The 25684-nt window shown below is 45.1% G+C and overlaps 1 protein-coding gene and 1 pseudogene across 5 annotated transcripts in view; one reads left to right on the forward strand and one right to left on the reverse strand.

The window, feature by feature from the left end:
• CLPB (ClpB family mitochondrial disaggregase) overlaps positions 1 to 25190 on the reverse strand; it is a 142055-nt gene extending 116865 nt beyond the window's left edge. For 2 of the 5 annotated variants that reach the window (XM_072794466.1, XM_072794468.1), the window contains exons 1-2: positions 24678 to 25190; positions 20870 to 20921 (exon numbers count right to left, since the gene is read on the reverse strand). In XM_072794466.1, the coding sequence (XP_072650567.1) occupies positions 20870 to 20921; positions 24678 to 25098 (473 nt within the window). In that variant the 5' untranslated portion in view covers positions 25099 to 25190. The remainder of the gene's footprint in view (positions 1 to 20869; positions 20922 to 24677) is intronic. The other 3 variants (XM_072794467.1, XM_072794464.1, XM_072794465.1) reach the window with 3 other exon arrangements.
• On the forward strand, positions 2974 to 3078 carry LOC140615646 (U2 spliceosomal RNA; annotated as a pseudogene).
• Positions 25191 to 25684: the final 494 nt, after the last annotated feature.

A 25684-nucleotide genomic window follows, 5' to 3' on the forward strand; every position in this document is an offset into this window, starting at 1 on the left:
CAGGACAGTGGTGGGTGACACTAACTGGGGATGTTCTAGGACAGCAGACAGGGAGGAGACCACACTAGTGATCAAGAGGTGCCCCCCAGATGTTGCACCCCTCTCAGGCAGTGGAGTGGGGCAGGGGAGGAAGCAGAATGGACTTGGTCCACATGCAGGCCCCAGCACTTAGTAGGTAGGTAGGAATGCATGAATGAATGACCTAGCCTCTCAGAACTTCACCTGGTCCCCTCATTTCAGTTACAGCTCCTGCTCTCTGAGCCTGTTTCCATATGTGTTAAAAAACAGAGAGGACCAGCAGCCCTACTCTATAGGTCACACAGGGGTACCATGAGGAAACAATGAGACAAATGTATAGAAATACTTGACATGCAATAAAGCACTAGACAAACAGAAGAGCCTGTGCTATTATAATTTTCCACTTAGTACCTATCCCATTTTAAGGAAGTAACACAGTAAATTAGGATATGTGAAAGGTGTACACAGAACTTGGACCATCAGTCCTCAAAATTTTCTGTGGATTGATAAACAGTCTCAAATCCCCAGGCAAGGGCAGCGGTAGAATGAGGATTCCCTCACCCAAGACCTGAAGATTACCATAGGAGATTAACAAATCAAGGAGAAAAACAAAGCTAGTCTCATCAGGTATCCAGGAGAGTTCTGAAGGCTGGGGGACCAAACAGGAAACAGTTAATGGGGAAAGGGGATGAGAGAGTAAAATTTTCCCTTCCTGCTGTGAGTGCTTCTGTATTCTTTTAAGTTTTATTGTTTTTTTTTTTTTCCCAACAATGAACATACTATTACTCTTTTTTTGAAACAAGACTTTCTTGCAGGTGGGGGGGGGGGGCTTACCCTTTCCTTCTCCAAGAAGCCTTCCCTAAGACAGCCCCTGATGCTGCCTCACTGGCCTGTGCTAACCTGTATTAACACTTCTTAGTTTCTTTGTTCCCCCACCCCCTTCAGTCTCTTCACTCCCTATGCTGGCACAATGGCCACACATGGGCTGAATGAGTACATGTCTATAGCACTTCCCAACACACTCTCACCAATACCTCTGTCTCGTGTTGGAGGTTATCTATTTTATATTGGTGGGCCTATCTTTTTCAAAGAACTTAGGCTCGGGTGTATATATGGAGGGGTGTGGGTGTAGCTTCTCAGGCTCAGGGCTGGGGACACCTAACATGCAGGCCTGGGGCTAAAGGCCATGGATTCTACTTGTGGCTCGGCTCTCTCAGTAACTAGTTGTGTGATCCCGATCTGTCTCTCTGGGCTTCACTTTTCTCTGTGGTAAAATAACAGACCTAAATTAAATTTCTCAAGTCCCTGCTAGTTCTAAAATCCTAGGATTCTAAATATGGGGATCCTGGGTGGCGCAGCGGTTTGGCGCCTGCCTTTGGCCCAGGGCGCGATCCTGGAGACCCGGGATCAAATCCCACATCGGGCTCCCGGTGCATGGAGCCTGCTTCTCCCTCTGCCTGTGTCTCTGCCTGTGTCTCTGCCTGTCTCTCTCTCTCTCTGTGACTATCATAAATAAAAAATAAATAAATAAATAAATAAATAAATAAATAAATAAATAAATAAATAAATAAATAAATAAAATAAAATAAAATAAAATAAAATCCTAGGATTCTAAATATGTATAATGTTAAAATTTGAGAAGTGGATTCCTGACACAGGCATGAGCAAAACTTCCAAAGACAACTCCTTGGGCTGAGGCTATAGGAGGGAAGAGAGTCTCAGATAGGGATATGGGGCAGTTTTGAGTTATTCTGGCTAACCAGCTCTTCCACGCAGAGGAGGGAGGTACCACTTGATTTTTCTTCCTCTTTCTTTATAACCAATCAATACAAAGCGGCCACTGAACTTCAATCGTGCATTGTTCCAACTGATTTCCGGATCCTTCGCATTAACCAGCTCTCAGCTGCAGCTGGGGAGGGGGCTGAAGGGTAGGGAGTCCTGGCCCACCTGCATCAGAGGCCTGGAAGCAGTGAGCCATGCAGACTCAATCATGATCACTATCTGGGCAAAGGGCTCTGGCTGGAGCCTCGCAGAAGGTCCTGTTTACAGTAATAACAGCACCAGGCCAGGCTGTCGGAGCAGAAGCAGAGGCGCCTGGGGCTAGAATCCACACACAGCCTCCATCTGTGCCTTATCTACCCAGTTAGCCTGGGCTGAGAGGGGCAGGGGAAGGGAGGAAGAAGGCTGCTGTCAGAACCCAGCTCCAGTCAGCCAACTTCAGGCAGGTTCCTGGTGCTCTAACGCCACAAACACAAGGCATCTTCTGCATTTGCCAGTTGAACTACGCACTCTTTCAAGGCCCCTCTTGGGACTCTTCCTCTAGGAAGCTCTCCAGATGCTCTCCCTATCAGGGAGATGGCCCACTCCAGCACTGCCATATCCAAATTACTCCAAAGGGAAGTGGGTAAGCAGTGAGGGAGGAGACCGACGGGCATTTATGCAACCTGCAAGCTTCACAACTAGTTCTTTCCTATTACATAAGGTTTTATGATTTCTAAATTTCTAGATATGAAGAATGATCTGCAGAGATCAATCAGTCCAATGCTTCCTTTTACAAATACAACATGGAGGTTCACAAAGTATCAGCCTTGGCCTTAGACTGATTTGGATATGAGCCTGCATCTTTCTGTCTTTTCCAGGCTGTGTGACTGTGGCAGGTTATGTTAACCTCTCTGAAGCTCAGTCACTTTACCTTATCAGCCTGCCAGATCTACCTAACAAGGGTGCTGAGCATAACCAAAGGAATAATGTATGCAAAGCATTTACACTTTATAAACATTAGTTGTCATTATCACAAGTGTTCTATTTGTTCAAAGGCACACAGCAGAGGAACTGTATCAGCCTGTCACTGAATAGTGCTGGATTAAACAGAATGAAGTCTAATGCTGGGTGACCATTCTTTGTCCCATCTCTCAGTCCCATCTCTCAGTTTCTAGCAGGAACCTGACACACATTATCGCTTCTCAGCCTCTTGGCTAAGATCAAGTGTAGGAACTTGACAACACATTAAAGTGCAAAGATTATTTTTTTAACTTTATTTTTAAATTATTTCAAGCTTACAGAGCAGTTACAATAATAACACAAAAAACCTCAGATCTGTCCTTCGCTCAGATTCTCATTACATTTTGCTTCCTGTGCTTAACCCCTCCTTTTCTCTATTTTTTCCTGGGCCGTGTGAGAGTTAGTTTCAGACATTATGCCCCTTATACCCAAATACTTCAGCACATATTTCCTAGTGTGAGGCTATTCTCTTACATAACCACTAACCAACAATGATCAAATCTGGGACACTTAACATTGATAAAATATTTTTACCTAATAATTCAAATTTTGTCCACTATTCTAATAGTATCCTTTTATAGCAATTTCCCCCACGAACCAGATATAAGCCAGGATCAATATTAGAATCAGGCATTGCATGTGTCTTCAGTTCCCTTTCATCTAGAACCAAACAGTTGCTTAACCTTTGTTTGATTTTCATAATTCTGTCACTTTTGCAAAGTAAGGCTAGTTTGTTTGTGAATGTCCTTCAGTTTGGATAACGACTTTTTGAGGAACCCATTTTCTATTATTCACCCATTCATTCCACAAACTTTTAATGAGACTGTGCTTATTATATATATAGATAGGACTCTGAGCAGGATGAGTTCCAAAATGTCCCTGCCTTCAAGTCATTCACTATTTAGCTCCACACGGGGCAAACAGCTAAAATATACGCAAGGATCCTGGAGAAAGTACCATGTGAGTATAGGTCAGAGCAACAGAACTACAGGGACAACTTCCTGAAGGCAGAGTAGTGAGCTGTGCCAGAAAGGACAGGCAGAAATACCAATTCCCCTGACCTTCTAGGATCCTCTTGAGGAAACATCTGTTTCCCCAAGCTATGTGTGTCCTGGATGGGATGCAGTAAAACGTGAAAAGTAACAAAACAAGGCTAGAAAGGGGGTGGGGGTGGCCCAGGGCACCCTCATCTGGGTACCAATGCCCAGGGCTATAGGCTATGTCCCAGTGAGCAGCTGCCCTAGTAACTTGGTGACAAGGAAAAGACCCGTCTAGGCAGTTGAAGTGTGGGGAAGGGCCATGGGCGCCACCTACTGGCACCACACAGCAGGACTCTAGGCTGCTACAGAGAGCAGCTGGGCAGCTGGCTGGGTTGCCAGAAAGCGTGTCACAGTATGGCAGTGAGACACAGAAGTGGCTCAAACTTCTCAAACAGGGTTGGTACTTGAGCCACCACTGCCAAGCTCCAGAACCCCACGAGCTTTTCAGTGAAGACTGGACTGTGCAAAGCCATTAAAATACCTGCCCCCTACCCACCCACCCATAAACTGGTAGGGGCAAAAACCAGGTTCATTCCAGTAACAAACCTTACAGAGCACCTTCTTCAAGCCAAGCTCTGTGCTGGGCACTAAGGGTACAGAGATAACACAGACATGGACCTTGCTCACAAGGAGCTCCTAGTCTGAACTGGGGTTGGGAGAATGGGACAAATAAGCAAATAAGTGCTTTAAGTATCACAAATGCTCTAAGAGCTCTTCATACAGGGTCAGTGAGCACATAGCATACTTGGCTCTCTGTGGGGTGGACAGCTCTTGAATGGTGGAGTCAAAAGAACAACACTCCTTGAGCAGCCTACTATGTATCAGGCACCTGATATTTATGATCTCATCTGATCTTGTGACTAGTTAAGGACCTGCTTAAGGTGACTGGCTAGTAAGTGGCAGATTGGGACCAGGACCCATGCTCTCTCTGCTGAACCAACACTGCCTTCCAGGGCACATATCCCATTTTTTCCTTTCTTTCCCACATTTAGCCTAAGGCCAGCATGCTCAAGGAATGTAATAGGACTAATAAACTGACAAAAAGTGATAAAGAAGGAAAAGCCTTAAGTGGAAAGGAGGGAGGGATTGATCCTCAATCCCTCAGATTGAGGGAGGGAGATACTCTTTGATTAGTTCTGCCTTCTAGAACCTTCTCCCCTGGAAGAGATCCTCTTCTCCTAGACTGAAGATAAGAAAGGCCCAATCCATTCCTTCTCTTCTTCATGGCAGTCTTCACATTAGCCCCACAACTTTCTCTTTTTTTAAAAAGATTTTATTTATTTGAGAGAGAGATGTGTCAAGTACTATGCCAGTGCTTTTACACATATTGCTTCAGAATTCATCACAAGATAAAATGTTTTTCTAATTACAAACTTCCTTGCTTACATTACTCCAAATGTCCGGGAAGTCTTTCCACTAAGTTCCTTATATCCAAATACTACCTATCTCCAGGCCCAGACTAAACGCCACCTTGTCTATGAAGCCTTAACTATTTTTTTTTTTTAAGATTTTATTTATTTACTCATGAGAGACACAGAGAGAGAGAGAGAGAGGCAGAGACACAGGCAGAGGGAGAAGCAGGCTCCACACAGGGAGCCCGACGCGGGACCTGATCCTGGGTCTCCAGGATCATGACCTGGGCCAAAGGCAGACGCTCAACCGCTGAGCAACCGAGGCGTCCCAAGCCTTAACTATTCTTACATACTAATTACAATTCTCTTACCAGACTGCAAGTTCTTGAAAGGCATAGGTCATCATGATACATGTTTATGCTCTTCCTCTATGCCAAATGGGGCATAATGCTTATAATGGGCCTTAAGAATAAATGCCCAAAAACCAGAATAAATAAATGCCAAAGAAGATATACAAATGGCCCAGTAAGTACATGACAATATGCTCAATGGACAGACCCTTAGCCATCAGGGAAATGCAAATCAAAACTACAGTGAGGGGAAGCCCGGGTGGCTCAGCAGTTTAGCACCGCTTTCAGCCCAGGGCGTGACCCTGGAGGCCTGGGATTGAGTCCCACGTCGGGCTCCCTACATGGAGCCTGCTTCTCCCTCTGCCTGTGTCTCTGCCTCTCTCTCTCTGTCTCTCATGAATAAATAAATAAATAAAATCTTTAAAAAAAAAAAAAAAACTACAATGAGATACCACTTCACACATACTAGAATAGCTGTAATAAAAAAGATAGATAATAACATACAGTATTAGCAAAGACTGGAGAGATCAGAACCCTCATACATTGCTGATAAGAATGTAAAATAGTACAGCCACTTTGGAAAACAGTCTGGCAGCTCCTCAAAATTTAAACATAGAGTTACCATATGACCATATGACCTAGCAGTTCTACTTCTAGGAATCTACCCAACAGATATGAAAATGTACATTCACATAAAAACCTGTAATGTTCAGAGCAAAATTATTAAAAATAGCCAAAAAGTAAAAATATGAACATCCATCACCTGATGAAATGATAAATAAAATGTGGTATATCTATACATGGAATATTATTTAGCCATAAAAAGGAAAGAAGTACTGATACATGCTCCAACATGGATGAATCTTGAAAACATAACCCTAAATAAAAGAAGCCAGTCACAGAAGACCACACTGTATGATTCCATTTAGGAAATGTCCAGATAGGCAAATTCATAGAGAGAGAAAGTAGATTAGTAGTTTCCAAGGTCTGAGGGGAGGGGACAAACAGAGTGACTGCTAATGGCACTAAGGTCTTTTTGGGGTGAGGGAATGATGAAAATGTTCCGGAATGAGATAGTAGTGATGTTCACATAATTTTATAACATACCAAAAACCACTGTACCCTTTAATAGGGTATATTTTATGGTATATAGATTATATCTCAAAAATAAAAAGAATAAAAGAACAAATGAATATTTGCTCATTCAGAGTCTGCTTATCAACTTCAGGAGGCAGACAGGGCTTCATACGTAGAGAAGCTCAACTGAGGGCTGGATGCTGCCCAGCAAAAACCTCTTGGGGGGGGTGGGGAAGAGACCAAAGTGCCTTGGATCCTGTCTACCTGTGCAAAAGCTGTAACTAAGTGTCACCTGCTCTAGAATGGATCCTGCCCTGCCTGCTGGACTCTGAATCCCTGGGAATTCAGAGGCCTCCCCCAATTGTTTGTGCTTTATATCCTGTCCCTACTCACTGTCCATCTGTAAAAGCTGGTCAAACACACAGACTTCCCAGGAGGCCGGGGCGCTATCCCCCCCCAAACAAAAGGGCATTGAGATGGAAGCCTCGGCTCAGCCTCAGAGAGGATTCTGAGGCAGCCTTCCTGGACCTCCCATCCACATGAATTGAGGGCCGGGAGCCCAGCCCGCCTGCCCAGCTGCTGTGCCCTCCTGCTGGGCAGCCTCTGGAGAATAAACAGGGTTTCATTCCACCAATCAATCAACCGTCCAGACTCTCTCTGTACTGAGTGCCTTCTGCGTGCCCAGCCAGCCTTGTGTGACTAGGTATGGTAGAGGCAGGAGGAGGTGATCCACCTTGCTGTGATGGCACAGCCTAGGTGAGGAGACAGGGCTGAGAGGCAAGGAGTGAAAACTCAACGTGATACTGTATGGCAGAGACTTTAAGGCTGTGGGAATCGGACAAGAAAGTTCACCATGGGCTAGAACAAGCAGTGACCTGCAGTGAGAAAAGCAAGTACTTTGGACTCCTATAGGTCTCAGTTTAAATCACACAGCTCCACTATTTACTAGCTGTGAGGTAGTAAGCACTGAATCTGAGCTTCAAGTTTTCTCATCTGGAAAATGGATATAACACAATCTGTTCTGCAATACTAGAGCAAGAAAGGAAGATAATACACATAGAGTGTCTAGTATTCTGCCTCACATACTGTGGGTATCTAATAAAGAACAGCTATTATTACCAGTGAGGGAGCGCTTTCTGGAAAAAAAGGGCTTGAGGTGGGTGATGAAGCAAGAACTGGATCTCGACAGGACGAGGTGGAGCTGAAAGCACCGCAAAGGCTTCCAGGTAGGATGAGTAAGCTGCATATCTGGGACAGTGAGAAGCCAAGTCTAACTGGAATAGAGTTTTCAGGATGGAGGGGAAGGCCAGGCTTGGCTGGTGGGAGTGCAGGGTCGAGTGAAGGGCAGAGGGGAAGACGGATAAGGGGTCTGGATCTGTCAGTTTCTCTTCAGGAACCTTGTAGACTCCCAGTAAGGCAGACAGAAGGGGTTCTCCCTCTAGCTAGAAAACACTTCCTCAACAGGAAACGGGAGCCTAGAAGAGTGCTGAGGAAACTGTGATCCCAGGAAGCCTCTATCTGCCTCGGGCCTCTTCATCTGTAAATTGAAGTGGTATGCCACTTCCAAATGGGCAACTTTGGGCAAATTTCTCAAGTAATCCACATTTCTGTTTCAATGTCTGTGAAATGGGGCTATTATTACTTGCAGAGTTATGAGGATTTAGTGATTAAAGCCTCACATAATATCTGTCTCAAAAAAGGTATTCAATAAACATCAGTCACTGTAATATTTAACAATGTTATTATTAAAGTATTATTTTATAACATTTTATAGCACATGTACTGATACATGTAAAAATCATATGCATGAAAAATTATGCCATTAAAAAGTAATATCCTGGATGGCTCAGTTGGTTAAGAGTCTGCCTTTGGCTCAGGTCATGTTCCCAGTGTCCCAGGATTGAGTCCTGGTGCAGGTCCTTACTGAGCAGAGAGCCTACTTCTCCCTCTGCTCCTTCCCCCTGCTCGTGCTCTCTTTCCCTCAAATAAATAACTAAATCTTAAAAAAAAAAAAAAAAAAAATGGTTGGGGGCACCTGGGTGGCTCAGAGTTGAGTGTCTGCCTTTGGCTCAGGTTGTAGTTCCCGTGTTCTGGGATTGAGTCCCACATCAGGCTCCCCGCAAAGAGCCTATTTCTCCCTCTGCCTATGTCTCTACTTCTCTCATGTGTGAATAAATAAATTATTAAAAAAAAAGATCCTATCAAAAGTAAATAAAATTCTTAATATATGTAAGTTCTAGAAAAAGGAGTAAAACTAAGCATAATTGCCTGTTTTTTGTTTTTTGTTTTTTTTTGTCCCACTTACTATTCATTTGCCTTGGGTTCTTTAGTATGGGAGATCTCTGAAAGCTCACAGTAAAAGCTAACAAACACATACAGGGTAACAACTGAATATTCAGAAATTCTATCCATTACCTTAACTTATTTTTCTAGTGATGGGGCAAAAACCTAGTGTAATTAACAACATTTAGTAACAAAACTTACCATGTACAGAGCATTCAGTATGCACTAAGCATCGCAAGCACTAAGTAGTTTCTCTCATTTAATTTTCTCATTTACTACTCATAACAAAAGTGTGAGGTAGGTCAATCATGATCTCACTTTGCAGAGTAAGAATCTAAGCTAGAAAAGGTTAGGCAACTTTCCCAAGGTCACAGAGCTGACCAATGGCACAGCTGGAATTCAACTCTTGTTTTCTCAGACTCATAGCTGGGAATCAAACCTTGCCTTCTCAGACTCCAAAGTCCTTATCACTGGGATTCTTGCCAATGATAAGAGAACTTCTGCCAGACCCACTGACAGAGTCCTATGGGAGAATCACTTGTTGCCTTAGGAGGGAGCCTGGACCTGGGACTCCAACTCAGAAGGGAAGAGAGGGAAGGAACGAGGGTGTAAAAGAGCCTCAAAGTTCAAATGTGAGATTTTTTAAAGTGAGATTTCCTGCGAAAGCTTTTAAACAGGACAGGGACAGAGCAGGAACTGTGAGGCAAGAAGCTAAAGTGAAATTGGGGATTCGCCTCAAAGATACAGATGCGGTGAAAAACTGAGACACCTGCACCCCAATGTTTATAGCAGCAATGTCCACAATAGCCAAACTGTGGAAGGAGCCTCAGTGTCTGAAAGATGAATGGATAAAGAAGATGTGGTTTATGTATACAATGGAATATTCCTCAGCCATTAGAAATGACAAATACCCACCATTTGCTTCAACGTGGATAGAACTGGAGAGTATTATGCTGAGTGAAGTAAGTCAATCGGAGGACAACCATATGGTTTCATTCATTCGGGAAAATATAAGAAATAGTGAAAGGGATTACAGGAGAAAGGAGAGAAAATGTGTGAGAAAAATCAGAGAGGGTGACAGAACATGAGAGACTCCTAACTCTGGGAAACGAACAAGGGGTAGTGGAAGGGGAGGTGGGCAAGGGGATGGGGTGACTAGGTAACCGGCACTGAGGGAGGCACTTGACGGGATGAGCACTGGGTGTTATACTATATGTTGGCAAATCAAACTCCAATAAAAAAAATATATACAAAAAAAAAAAAAAAAGAAGAAGAAGAAGAAGCTAAAGTGAGTATCATTAAGCCCAGTGACACACTGAGCTTGACCATTTTCAGTATACTTGGATTTCTCTCCCTCAGTTTCTAGGAAAATTCCTCAGGGGAAAAAAAATCCAACTGGTTCTAGCCAAGCTGATAGGATCTGTGCTATGGTGATGATTGAGCTGGGATTTTCAAGAAGCAGCACTGAGGGGCCACAGCAATACTGTTGGGGAGACAAAGCCTGACTGCTGCCCCTGCTGCGGGACCCTGGGGACTGCAGCTTTGTGACCTACCCTACCTCAGTGGCTGGATCAGTGCCAAAGAAGATCCTGGCACACACAAGCTGGTAACATTCAGATTGGTTCCTGATGTTTCTCAGATCAGAAAGGTTGCTGATCATGTCAACCCAACAACCCCCCCCCCCCACTACCACCACCAAATCAACTACTGCTGCTGTTAGAATAAAGACAAAGCTCCTTACTATGGCCTTGAACATTTATTCTGGCACCACCATCCCCACCACTACACCCTTGAGCTGCAGGCCCCTTCACACTTGTCATCCTTCCTTCTTCCACTAGGTCTTTGTAAATAAAGGTTCTTTCTGCCAGAAAAGCTCTTCTGCCCTAACTCGACCTAAGTTAACTCCTCATCAGAGTTAACTCCTCACCAAAAGAAATCCACTAGAGGCTCTAGGATTCTCTTTACCCTTCCTTGAAGCATCTGTCACAGCTATAATCTCTTTCTTTCTTTTGTAATTTTACATTTGCATGATCAACATGTTGAGCTGACTCAAAGCTCCATGAGGTGACGCCTGTATTTCTGGCTTACCGCTGATCCATCAAGGCCTAGCAAAGTGCCAGCACATAGTAGACACTTTTTTGAATGAATAAAAGAACTAATGCTCCATTTTTATTTTTTGAAAGAGAGGTCAGTTCTCTGTTTATAGATTTATTATAACTGCAAATAACTATTAACATTTGCCTAGCTCTTTATCATTTACAAAAAAACTTATGGAATATTCAATTAAGTACTTGTTAACTATCTACATGAACAGCAATGAATAAAAGCAATGGTCTGCCATCTATAAAACCCAGAGTATTGTGGGAGGGAAAGAAAACAAATAACTTATCCCAATACGGGGTGATTAAGTGCTGTCACAGAGGAGGTTTAGGGTGCTATGGAAACCTACAAGTACTGGGAGGGTAAGGGCACTTGAAGCCTTCCTGAAGACATAACACTGATGCCCCACAGGATGAGTAATTTTCCAGACAAGAGTTCACCTGCCTGGAACCTTCCCCAAGACCTGGGAGGGTGGTCTGACAAATATTAAAAAGATACTTCAAAACTAGGCCATTGAAGAAGTTAAGGGACTTAGTGAAGTTAAGGGACTGAGGCCACACAGCCAAGCAGCAGTAAGGCCAACACAAGAGGCTCCATCCCAAGGCTGGGATCCCTTTCAGTGACATCCCCTTCCCTACAAGCCACCCCCCTACCCCAACCCACCCCCCATATAGGCCTTGGCTGTTCTCTGCTTCTGTGCTTGGCCAACCACCCAACTCTGCTGGGCTTCTGTGCAGTTGACTGGCTGCTTCCACAACTCACCTACCTATGAAGTTCAGAAAAAGCTGTCAATCCAGTCCCCCCCTCCAGCCAGGAAACAAGTAAGCAAAGACCCAGTCATACATCTCTGCAGAGCTGCTTGCCTAGTGTTTCAGTGTGTGATCTGGATCTTTCCAAAGGGACTTGGTTTTCTCTGCAGGGTTGAACACTGGAAATTGTATTTCAAAGTTCTCAGTGGAACCCCCATTAACATGATTTGGAAAACTTAAGATTCAAAGAGGGAAACTCTTTGAATCTTATTAAGGGTCCCAGAGCCAGTTTGTAACTGTGTCCAAAGTGGAACCCAGATCTGCTCATTCTAAAAATCTTGTATTCTTTCTATTAACATTATACTGCCTTCCAACATCCCAGTATTCAAAAAGCCTATGGGCGTTATGCCCTAGCATTCAAAAACCAGTGTGATGATCTTATGGAGCTCTCACAACAAGCATCAATTTAGAAGCCTTGATCTTTGGTCTAAAATAAAACTTTTGTTTCAATCTACTGTACACCACAAGGACATTGGTTTACTGGTTAAAAGAACTGGATGTTTGGTTGCTCTGATGCCATCATTAATATCTTCCCATCCAGCCAAAATGATACTACAATCAATAAACAGACAGCCTCTCTGAGGACCCGAGACAGCCAAATGTATTTACCAGCCAGGGTTTTTGTTAATTAGATAAAATCCCCGGATCAATGTGCAGAACATTTACCTATGCTGTAGCTGAGCACATTCTGGACACCTTAGTCCTGGCATAGGGACATCAAGTGCCTCAAGCCCCAAGCTGGGGCATCCAGGGACAAGAACCAAACCAAGCCATCAACGTAAAACTAGAACAAATGTGTTTAACACTCAAGAAAATCTAACCCTTTCTTCTTTCCTGAACTGTAAACCAAATAAGACCTTTTTTCAAGGCATCTAGTAAACAAGTCTGAGCTGGTATGTATGAACTCCTTAATTTTCTAAAACCATGAAACTAGAAATCAAGACAAGATAACAAAACAATCTCTAAAGTGATCATTGAGATTCTTTTTTTGAGAGATAGCATGGTATATACAGTGGAAAGGGTATGAATGACACATACATTCAATTGCCTAGTAGACATCTCCACTTGAGTATCTCACTAGCATGTTAAATTTAGCATGTTTAAAACCAAATTCATAATCATTTCCCCCCAACCCAGTTCTCCTCTAGCACTTTCATCTCAGTGAATAGCATCTACACAGTGATTGGGCCAAAAAACTGAAATTCATTAACACCTTCTTCTCCCTAATCAGTGATATCCAACTCTATCCATTCCTTTAACATTCATTTATTAGTACATACAACGTATCAAGCACTGATACCCCTCTAACCACCAAGTGCTGTCTAGCTTACTTCCTCCATCTCTGCTGACATCGTAGTCCAAGTCATCACCTGCCAACATCCTCTCTTCTAGCCTATTCCAACAGCTTTCAGTCTTTTTGCACCCACCATGGCTCTCTATCAATCTATTCTCCATGCAGCTTCTGGAGAAATCTGGAGAAAGTTACAGATCTAGATCATGTCACTAGGTCTTTCTCTCATTCTCTCTCTCTCTCTCTCTCTCTCACACACACACTCTCACACACACACACACACACACACACACACACACACACAGGCTTAAAATCCTTCAGTGGATGCTCAGTGATCTTAGTAAAAATAAAAATCATCACCATGACTACAGACCCAGTGTGGTATGATCTTTGCTTAACTCTCCAGCTGCAGTTCATGTCACCCTGCCCTTACTCTCTATAGTCCAGTCAGATTGGCCTTCTCTCACTGCATGATTTCTTCACATCTATCTGTTCTTGACTCCTCCAGGCCTTCCACCTACTGTTCCCTCCAACTGAAAGTTCTTCCAACTTTCACTTCGTCCTTCAGAGCTCACTTCAATCCCACGTACTCCAGTGCTTTCCCTTACTGATACATACCCTTTCCTCCATCCCTCCCAGATCCAAGGTTAGATTTCCAAGTGCTTTGTACTTTATTTTTTAAGCAACTGTGAAGATATAACTAACATGCCATATAATCCACCCATTAAAAGTGTACAACTCTATTGTTTTTAGTATATTCAGAGTTGTACAATCTTGACTACTAACTCCAGAACAGTTTCATCATCCCCAAAAGAAACTCTGGACTCATTAGCAGTCGTTCCCTATTCCCTCCCAACCCCAACCTCCCCAGTCCTTGCCAATAACTAACTAATCTATTTTCTGTCTCTATGGATTTGTCTACTCTGGACACTTCATATAAATTGAATTATATGATATGTAGTCTTTTGTCTGACCTCTTTCAGTTAGCATAATACCTTCAAGGTTCACTGATGTTGTAGCATATAGCACTATTCCATTCCTTTGTACTGATGAATAATATATTCTGCTCTACGGCTGTATTATTTTCATCTATCCATTCAAACATTTATGGATTTGGGGGTTGTTTTCCTCTTTGGAGTATTATGAATAACATTGCTATGAACATTCATGTTCGTGTCTTCATTTCTCTGGGTTATGTACCTAAGAGCAGACCTGCTGGGCCATAAGGTAACTCTACGTTTAATATAATGAGGAAATGCCGAGTCTTATCCAAGGTAGTTTCACCATTTCACATCTCCACCAGCAATACATGAGGGTTCCAATTTCTCCACATCCTGAGAAACACTATCATCTTTCTGCTTACAGCCATCCTAATAGGTGTGAAGTGGTATCTCATTGGTTTTTTTTTTGTTGTTGTTGTTGTTTTTTCATTGTGGTTTTGATTAGTATTTCCCTAATGATGAAAAATGTTAAGTGTCTTTATGTATATTCAATATCATGTGCTCATTTGAGTATCTTCTTTAGAGAGATACCAATTCAGATTCTTTGCCCATTTCTAAATTATCTTTTTATTATTGAGTTAAAGAGTTCTTTACATTTTCTGAGTACAAATCTCTTGTCAGATACATAATTTGCAAATACGTTCTCCCACTATGGGAGAGTCTTTTCACTTTCTTGAAGGTGTCCTTTGAACACAAAATTTTCAATTTTTTAAAATAGAATTCATTTATTTATTTAAGAGAGAAAGCTTGAGTACAAGTGGGGGTAGGGGCAGAGGGTGAGAGAGAAAGAAGCAGACTCTCCACTGGGCATGGAGCCCAACACAGGGCTCAATCCCAGGACCCTGAGACCATGACATGAGCCAGAGGCAGACACTTAACCACCTGAGCCACCCCGGTGCCCCAAGTTTTCAATTTTAATGAAGTCCAATTTATCTATCTTTTCCTTTGGTTTCTTGTGCTTTTGATGCTCTAAGATAGTTTTGCCCAACCCAAGGTCACAAAGATTTACAATTTTAGCTTTTATATTTATGTCTATGATCCATTTTGAGTTAATTTTTGTGTATGGGTGAGGTAGGCCTCCACAGCATTTTTTTGCATGTGGATATCCAGTTGTCCCAACAACCATTTGTTGAAAAGTCAAACTGCACTTCATTCTGAAGTACAAAATTATGTCTACATAATTAGTCACTGGCTCCTAGTTAGACTGTAAGTACCAAGAGGGTAGGGACTGTGTCAATCTTGTTCACCACTGTATTTCCAGCACTAAGCCCAACAACGCCTTGCTCCTAATAAGCACTCATAAACCTTGGTCAAATGAAGTATTATTTTTGTCATTAACAAATACTCTACAACTCTGTGGGTTATAGGTATTATCTCCATGTTACCTACACTCATAGAAGTTAGGCAACCTGTGCCTTATATTTTGCTGGCTCTCAATTTTGACTCATGTACTCTACCCTCCCCTGGGGAGTTCATGAACTCCTCCAGGGCAGGAATTGCTTCTCCTTCCTCATGGTGTTGCCACCAAAGCAAATTCAGCTCAGGGCTAGGCAAAGAAGACAGGCAGGACAGATGAATGACTGAGGGACAAACGGATAATGCCCTCCATAGCCAGGTCCCTCCCTCTCTCTAGTTCCTCCTGGCCTCAAACTGTGATCAAGCAATACCAGATAATTCTCATTCATTTGGGGAATATAAAAAATAGTGAAAGGGAATAAAGGGGAAAGGAGAAAAAATGAGTGGGAAATATCAGAAAGGGAGACAGAACATGAGAGACACTTAACTCTGGGAAACGAACTAGGGGTGGTAGAAAGGGAGGTGGGCAGGGGGTGGGGTTGACTGGGTGACGGGCACTGAGGGGGGCACTTGATGGGATGACCACTGTGTGTTATTTTATATGTTGGCAAATTGAACACCAATAAAAAATAAATTTATATAAAAAAAAAACAGATAATGTATAATTCCCCCCTCCACACCACACATCCTAGGCTGTTTCTTGCTTCAGTGCTACCACTCATGCAGCCCCCTTTGCCTGGAAAGCCTTCCCCTTCTATTGTCTAAACCCTACTGATATTTGAAGCCATTTCCTCTAGGATGCTTTCGGTCTCCCAGACTCTTCAGGGGCATCTTCTGGGTTCCTGTCTCACAGCACTGATTACACAATGTTGCCACAGTATTCCCCAGTCTCCTGCATGAAGGGCAGGAATCATGTCTGGTCAGATGTCCCTGGTGCCAAGCACAGAACCCAGCATATGACAGGTGCTCAGTAAATTTTGTCACATGATCAAATGAATACTGGAAAGGGCAGGCAGTCTGAAGTTCAAGATTGATATCACCAGAGTTCCTTCATTATAGAATGTTTGGGCTGATGAACAACTGAGTTATGCACTCAGCAGAGAGGCCCAACTCCCTGCTGGGAGAAGGGAAATGGGTAGAGGTGTTGTCTTTCACTCAAGTTTGTACTGAAGGAAATGTGATCTCCACTGGGAGAACAGGAGGCCTCATTTCTCCTGGCCTTGATAGCTCCTCACATGGCTCAGCCCAAGCCTGGACAGATGTGCCTTTAGTCTGCCCTGTGCCCTAGGTTTCGGGTGAGTGGTTCCTGTATCCAGGAGCCAGGCTTGGGTATAGGCTAAGCCCAGGAGTAGGGCCACCTGCTCGTGATGCTGACAGGTGGGATAGGGGCCCCAGGACAGGGCTTCCACTCCCGAGGAGTCAGAGCTGCACACACTAACAAGGTTTAAGTGCCTTGGTGGAGGAGGGGGGAAATGGTTGCCACAGGGAAAAAGGAGAGAAGGAAGGGAAGAGGAAGGGACTCAGCCTCCCTCCGAAATAGCCAATGGAAGTATGGAAATAAGCCTCTGGACAGCCTGCTTCAAGTCTGCTGAAAAGTCAGTAAAAAAGCAACTTTCCTCAAGTTCTGTTGTGCTGGTGAATAGAGTAAGAGATGTGGGGAAATAGTTGTCCCTGCGTGGGGAGGCACACAATCCAGTAGTTTAATGTGAAGTCTAGCTCACAACCTTCTTAATATCAAGAACAGAATGTGGTGAGTGGCAGATCCTGCCCTGCTCCTCCAGCCAGGCAGGCTCACACTACATGCAGTTAGCGAACACCACATAAAGCAGGTCAACAGTGCCCCCATATCAGGGTGACCGTCCAGAGCTGTTGGCTTGATTGTCTCAAAAGGTTGTCTCTAAGGATTCCTGATTTGAGCAGCAAGGACCCTTGCTGCTTCTCCTGTTCGTGGACTGAGTGCCTCCTCAGTCCTGATAATCAGTCCTGATTCTCTCCCTAATCTCCAACTTCTCTTCTAGAAAAGGATTATTCTTCTGCCATAGGCAGACTTGGCCCTTTTCAGATGACCTTCATACCCTCCCAGAAAAGAAGGGAGATGTGGAGCAAGGGAAGAAGAAATCACAGCCAGGTGAGAAGAATCAAGGAAGGCTTCATAAGGGCTGCAGCACTGGAGCTGAGTGTGAAAGGATTTAAGCAGGGGGTAATAAGTACAGAGTACAGACGGGTAGTGTGTGTGTAGAGGACTCATATCCAGGACCTAGGAACTTCAGATTCCAGAGAATCCTTAAAGAGGAGGATGAAGCACTTCCCCTCTGAGCAGAAGAACCTCAGGCTGCTGGCCTTCACTATCCAGAGCTTTCCCAAGGCTTTAGGGCTAAGGAAGGTTAGGGGACATCAAGGCAGAGATACACAGAGGCCCACAGAGGGCAACAGGGAAAGAACGGTAGAGGACAATATTATTCACTAGATCTGAGTTTTATACCAAATGCTGATATTACAGACCATACTGATCATACACATGGTGACCTAACCAAATACAAGCTATGTTTAAGTTTTTTGTTTTTTTTTTATTTGAGAATGGGACTCTATCCTGCTATAGGCAGGTCAGCTGAGCAGAGCTAAAAGCAGGACACAAAGGAAGAACCTAAGAGCAGCATGAAGCACCTATGCAGTCTAGGACATGGAAAAGCTGAGTAAGAACCTGCTGTGGGAATTCAAAAGAATTGTTCTTCTAGCAAGGATAGGCAGGCTCCCCACCTCCACCTGTATGCCTAGCTCTGTTAGCAGAAAAAAACTGTAATTGATAGGTTACATGTCTGTTTCCTTGAGACCAAAGCCTGGGTCACCTCCCATCTCCAGCACGCAGTAAAAGCCCATTCATTCACTCATAAGCAAGAACTCTTCTGGGAGAGGAGGAAAGAAAGATGTCCTAATTCAGGCCTTCATCACCTTGAATTTGTCTTATTGAAATAGCCTCTCGGGACACCTGGGTGGCTCAGCAGTTGAGCATCTGCCTTCGGCTCAGGGTGTGATCCTGGAGTCCCAGGATCAAGTCCCACATCGGGCTCTCGGCATGGAGCCTGCTTCTCCCTCTCCCTATGTCTCTGCTTCTCTCTCTGTGTATGTCTTTCATAAATAAATAAATAGGGATCCCTGGGTGGCGCAGGGGTTTAGCGCCTGCCTTTGGCCCAGGGCGCGATCCTGGAGACCCGGGATCGAATCCCACATCGGGCTCCTGGTGCATGGAGCCTGCTTCTCCCTCTGCCTATGTCTCTGCCTCTCTGTCTCTCTCTCTGTGTGTGACTATCATAAATAAATAAAAATTAAAAAAAGAAATAATAAATAAATAAATAAAATCTTTAAAAAAAAAAAAAGAAATAGCTTCTCCCCTACTTGTTTATTCTTCACCCTTCTGAATGATCCTAATTGGGTCATTCTCCTGCTCAAAAACCTTCCATGTCTCATCACTGCTTTATAGGATAACAATTCAACACTCCTTACCATAGGCATTTTAATAAACCTTGCACATTGGCTTGTCTTAAACCATCCTCCACCTCTCCCCTTGCAGTGCTGAACATGTACCACCTCAGCAGCACCAACATGACACTGGGCCCAGCACCTCCTGCTCCCTGCCTTTGCTCAGTTTGTTCGCTACCTTTTGCCTCAGAGTTGGGGGGACGGAGGGGGACACAGGAGGTGAAAAGAGTAAGAATAAGATTGCTGTGCTGAAAGGCAGGATCTGTGCCTTGCTCATCTCTGACTCCCTTAAAAGGGGTGAAGGGAGACTCTGAGTTATCATGACCAAAAGAAATGAGACAACTGAAGGCAGGAGAAAAGAACTAGAGATACACGTGAAAGGCCCCTACAAATGCTATCCACACGCGTGAGAAGGAATGTTCTGCATCACACATACCACAAATCCAATCACTTTCTGCATTCTTTTGGCAGGTGTTTAATTGCTATCAGAAAAACACTGTATTTGAAAGAGCTAAAATAATCAACACTCAGGGGCTCAATGGAATAGGGTAAACTCAGCCTCCCCAGGGTGATGGAAAAGTAGATTCATAGCATTGCTGCTTTGCAAATATACCACCTAAACTGGGTTGCCAGAGGAAAGTAGCAGCCTGGCAGTCCTCGGCAGGAAGGCTGTCCAATCACCAACAGGTGACTTAAAGGTCAGCAAAGGCCTGAGGGGAGGGGGCACAGTCAGTTTTGCCCCCTCACTCTCTTATACTGCAGCGTAAGGAAGCGAGCCTCAGCTGTTTCTGGGGAAATGAAGATGCCACGCACAGCTGGCAGTTATGAATGGCTCTTATAACAACAAGCTGACATCTGTGCTTGGTTTTTAAGATGCATCATTGCATGTTTATTAAACTATTGCTCCATCATATTTATTTGGCTACGAAACAACTCCCAGCCCATACTTCCAAAAGTGGTTTATTAAAAACTAAGCCTTGAACATTAATACTCAAAAGCACCCTTGAGAATCAATAATAATGCTGCAGATAAAATGAAAGGGAATCAAAGCCGTAAGTCTTGGTGGGGCCTGCAGCTGACTTTCAACACTTTCTTCAATGTGCAGGCAGCTAGAGTGAGGAGGAGCACCAAGAATGTGGCATTGGGTGCGGGGTAGCCACCCAAAACATGGGACTTCCTGTCTAAAATGTGGATGTGGTAGCAAGAAGAGAGGATATCTTGTGGCCCCTCGTTTTATACAAAGGGCCAAAAAAGGTCAAGATGAGGCCCAGTGCAGGCTACTAATTTCACCAAAAATAAAACCTCTGCCCCTAACCAACAGGCCCATACTGATGCCCTATGCTGGCCTCGGTCTGAGCATCTATCCTGGACACAGACTGCCCAGCCCTGGCTCCAGGCGAAGCCCCAACCTAAGTCTTGTCCCTGCCAAGAACCTCAGATCCAACCTACCAGTGGTCTAAGCGGCCCAGCTGAGCCAGGCCAGAAGAATGCAGTTAGCTCCTGAGCAGGAGTCCAGCATGTGCACCCCAACCCCTTGGGCAGATCTTTCTAGCCTCAGAAGACCTGACAGGCTTCTTTCAGCTCCCTCCTAAATCCCCAAACCTTTCCATGGGTTCCCACCTGTATTCCAAGGAGGCAACAAACAATAACACATGGCCAGTTCCACAAAGAAATAAGAACAAATGGGAAGATTCGGTAAAGAACCCACAGGATGTGGAAGGGACTCTACACCATGTCCTGCTAAGAACAAGACAGTGGAAGGATCCAGAGATGTTTGGGGTCAAGAAAAAAGGGGACACAGGGCAGACTTCCTATCTTAAAAAATCTAAAGGTTGACCTGGAGCCCAAGTGACTGTGACTATAGGGAAGTTACAGGGTTCACTTCCCAGATTACTATGAGTATTTCCTCTAAGGCAGTCACCACTGGAGGAATGGGTTCACCCAGCTCAGGCCCTCTTGTGGGAGAGAGCAAGTCCTGGAGATCCAACACTCACCTGCTGACTTCTTGGACATTGTTGGCACGAGCAGCCTCCATCAGGGCTATATCTGAAAAGAAAGGGGGCACTGGTCAGATCCCTGGCCAAGACCTACCATCAGAGCTGCATGGGGGGCCCAGGAAAACAATGGAAATGGAAGCACTTGAGAAACATGGGCTTTAGGGCACCAGGGTGGCATAGTCGGTTAAGCATCTGACTCTTGGTTTCAGCTAGGGTCATGATTTCAAGGTTCTGAGGCTGAGCCCTGCTTCAGGCTCCACACTAAGTGCAGAGTCTGCTTGGGTTTCTCTCCCCCCCACCCCCCGCCAATAAAAATACATTTAAAAAAAGAAAGAAAAGAAACATGGCTTTAACAAGAAAAATGATGCCAAGGTATATTAAGAGAAAGCTAATCATCCCCAGCCTGCATGCTATCCACTGTTAACCTGTCCTCCACATTCATTACATACCCTAATCTTGTAACTCTTATCATACAGGTGATCCAGGTAAAGTGCTAGCAACTATGTATAGCCTATGGCAAATGCTTGATAGATGAATCCCTTCACTCATTAGCTAGAAAGCTCAGACTAATACGTTTCACATGGCTGTCATTGTTATTAATCATTCCCCTACCTTGTCCCACTTTCTCCCCCAACTGATTTCTCAACCTATTTTTTTTTTTAAGATGTTATTTATTTACTCATGAGAGACACACAGAGAGAGGCAGGCTCCACGCAGGGAGCCCAAAGTGGGGCTCGATCCCAGGACTCCAGGATCATGCCCTGAGCAGAAGGCAGACAAACGCTCAACCACTGAACCACCCATGCGTCCCTCTCAACCTAGTTTTGATTCTCGTATCACAAGTCACCAACCCAACACCAAGAACAGAATGGGGTGGAACAGGCAGGGGTGTGGGCTCCTCTGAGAGTTAAGAGTCTTGACAAGGAGTCAGGAGGCCTGGCTCCAACAGCCTGCCCCTATTTCCTGCTCTGTGGCAGCACTTTTCCCTCTCAACTCCAGCTTCCAGGACTATAAGTAGACGCAGTAATTCTTGCCCTGCAAGCCTCACAGGATGCCGAGGAAATGAAATGATGGTTGAAAAATCTGCCAACTCCTCAGTGCCAAGCTCAGAAAAAGGGAGACCCAAAGCAGAGGGTGGCAATTCCTTAGGAATCACCTAGCAGAAAAGCAATGCTAAGCCCGGCCTAGCCTGAGCAGCCTACAGGCTGTTGGCACCACCTTGTGGCCACAAAGAAAAACTGCCCGGCTCAGAAAAACTCCATAGTAGAGGCAAATTTTTTTCAAATACCCATGGAGCCCTATATGCCCAGCAAGGTTCTGAGCTCCATTAGGTGAACACTGGAGACTCATACCCAGCACTGCCTCAGAGAGTTCTCAGTCCAGCCAAGAGACTCATCCAGTGAAACATGAGAGGAGGCATTGCAGTAGGGTAGAAAGAGCAGGATATGGAGACCTGAACTCCCACCCCAATTCTGCCACTTACTTGTTGTATGACCGAGCCAACTCATCTAATCTCCTGAGCCTCAGTTTCCTTATGTGAAGAGCAGGGATAATAAGATAGCCACCATGTCATGAATATGCAAACCAGATCTGTGGTTCAAAAATTAGTGTCTCCACCCCACCTGTCAGCCTAGACTCCAGGGTCAGGTCTCTCCTGTTATCTTCCCCTACGGTTCTCCAAGCACACATCCAAGGATGCTCAGCCAGCCTTCAGTTGGAAGAGGAACAAAGCTTCCTCAGAGATCACTGTATCCACTCCTCCCTCACTCTGCAGAAACGAGTGGCTTTGGCAAGGTCACTGGGGGAATGAGGAAGGAGCTGAAAACCAGGGCCTCCAGCTCCTACATGGTACAGTTTCTACCACAATGTACAAAGGGCCTGAGCTTACAACTCCAAATCAGGGTATAGCATAGGCTAGCAAAGTCTGAAGGGTTGGAAGTGATCAGGGTTTGGTCATTACCTATTTTAGTAAGTAGAAAAAGTACAAATTGGAGCTCCTAGAAACCTCTAAGGCAAGATCCTGAACACCTTCCCAAATCATCGAAACATACTAGCCTTGGGACATTCCCTGTTCATGAATTTTCCATGGCTCTCCACTGCCTACAGGAGAAATTCCAAACCCTCCAAAAACCATCCTGTCTGACATCTGGGCCCCACTCCATCTGCTCTCATCTCATTCCAAAGACCCCCTGTCCTCCAACCAGGCTGGCTACTTTGCTGGCCTCTGCACACACCACACTGACCTGTGACTCCCATATCCATGAAGCTTTTGCATGCAATACAATCCAACTCAAGACACATTTATGGAGTACCTACTAAGTTCCAGATGCTATGGTGGACAAACGATGTTGAAAGCATTAGGGGAAGGAACTTGTATCAACTTGAAAAAAAGATAAGCTGCATTTCTTGCTCTCACAGAGCTCACAATGTCACTCTCCTTTTCATCTCTTCCTTCATCTTACAGAACTCAAGTTCAAATTCCCCATCCTCCAGGGGTCTCCACCAATTTTCTAGGAATGCCTTCGTGACCCTGCTGGCCCTCAAATCCCCCAACACATTGTCAGACCACTCACCAGAACCACAGGCCTAACTGCCTGCATGGTCTCCTTAAATGACTTTGTGACACCTCCCAAAATTGGGCTCACAGAGGGTATTCAAAAAATGCTCAAAGTTATAGAATTACAGCACGCCTAAGCTAGAAGAGCCCTTAGAGTCTATTTCAACTCATTATTTTGTAGATGAGGAAACAAACAGCCTATGAGGATAGAGAAGCAAGAGTCCAAAGCCACAGTGGGAGTTAGGGGTAGAACCGGAACAGGATCTCAGAGGTCCTTACTTCCAACTCAGGACCCTTCCTTTACAGCTGGCCACACCCTGCTAAATAAACTAAGTTCAAGGTAGTCCCCACTCTTGCTCCCAAGTCTCAGAGCTTGGGACGCATGGAACCTATGAACACCATGCTTCCCAGCCTTCCCCCTTGAGGAATAGCTGAGAATCTGAGTGGCTGGACTCATACAGGCCAGAAATCTGGCTCTCTGCCTGCTTTCCCAGTCCCTCCTCAGCTCCACGCATGCAGGGGAGATGCCAAACTGGGTCTGCCACCCCCTATGGTTACTTTGGGTCTCTAAGGATCCAACTTCCTTGTATTTCTTTTCCTGCCAACAGCCTGGCTTGGCAAGATCACCTCACACCTGACACCACGGACAACGAAACCCCTGAAGAGTCTGATGAGCAGCCCCCTGGCTGCTGAACTCCAAGACTCAAAACAACAGCACTGTAAGAGTACTGAGAAATCAATTCTTTACCGTGTAAAGGGGGGGGGGAGGGGGCTGAAACCAGGGAGCAGCAAGGGGTGAGCGGTGGCAAAGCTGGCATTGAAACCAGGTCTCTACTTCCTTTCTTAGGCCACCTTAGGGGAAAAAAGTCTCTAAACTATCTAGTAGTTGCCATTAGAACACATGGCGGTTTCCTGGAGACCTCTTAAGAGAGGAATTTGGCCGGGCTGAGTATTAGAGCATAAAAGGACCATGCTCTAATTTTAGATGTCTCATCCAACGTTTCCATTGTACAGATGGACAAAGTAATGACCAAAGAAACGAGGTGACCTATGATAGGAAGTTCTACAACTCAGAGGCACTGAGCTCTCCAGTTCACCACCCTGCCCCGGTAACCAGACGATGTCTGGGTCCCTCAGGACTGAAGCTCTGCTGGTCTAAATCTATAAGCAACTCTTGCCCTCCAAAGATAAGTCAGGTCATTCCTCCCGCCTCTGTCTTCCTCGAACCCAGACTGCCCGGATAATCACCCTTGTTGGACGGGCTCTTGCTGTAACAGTGAACCACTAGCGCCGTGGCCAGGGCCCACATGCTCAGTCCGGCCCTGTTGGGGACCCCGTTCCAGCTGTCCTGTCCCGGGAGTGTTTCTTCTGGGCTAGGAAGGCGTCCCCACGTTGCGGCTTCGAGGCTCTGGGTGTCCGGGCGTCCTCCCTGGCGCCCCCAGGTGGCTGCCCCTTCTCCGGTGAGAAAGGCTGGCGATGATCCAGGGCGCCCCCAGACGGCCGTCCTCGGCCACTGCGGCTCCCCGCGGCCCGCAGTGATCACACTCCGGCCGGAGGCACTTCCATGACTCCGGAGCGATGGGGACCTAAGCAGCTGGAGAAGGAGCCGCGGCGCCGGCGCTGTTCTCCTCAATACCAGGGACCCCAGCATCCTGATAGCTGCTTCCATCACCCCCTGGTGCCGGCCCCTAGGCTGGCCGCGTCCAACATGGCTGCCGCGGCGCGTTCGAAGACGCCGCGAACGCGGTGGAATTCTACAGTGCTTCACGGGAGTGGTAGTCCACAGCCTTAGATTTTTCCGCAGCTGGAGAACAAATAAACTACATTTCCCAGGAAGCCATGGAACTCGCGTCACAAAGACGGCCGACTTAGAGGAGCCTGGTGCATGTTGGGAAATGGAGTTCGAGTGAGGGGGCGTGGTAAAAGGGGAAATGCCTGAGTGGAACGTGGAGATTAGAATTAAGGTTCGAATCCCAGATCCTCCCGCCAAATTTAGTTAACATATGCGGCGCAGTTTCAGGGATCTTCAGCAGAAAGCCTATTATGAAACGTATGCTTCTTTTAGCCTATTCTCTTTTTAACCTGGGGCAGCTTTTCAAAAAAGTTGTCTAGGATAACCAGTATACCTGTAATAGCAATTCTCTTTATTTTCCTACACAGACTTCCTCTCAGTTAAACAGATAAGTCCTAGTCTTGCTTTCTCACTTGTGTTATTTTCAAAGGGTTTTCAGGTGGGCTGTCGCACCGCATCTCAT

The sequence above is a fragment of the Canis lupus genome, chromosome 23 (assembly GCF_048164855.1).
Source record: "Canis lupus baileyi chromosome 23, mCanLup2.hap1, whole genome shotgun sequence".
In the NCBI taxonomy this organism is placed as follows: Eukaryota; Metazoa; Chordata; class Mammalia; order Carnivora; family Canidae; genus Canis; species Canis lupus.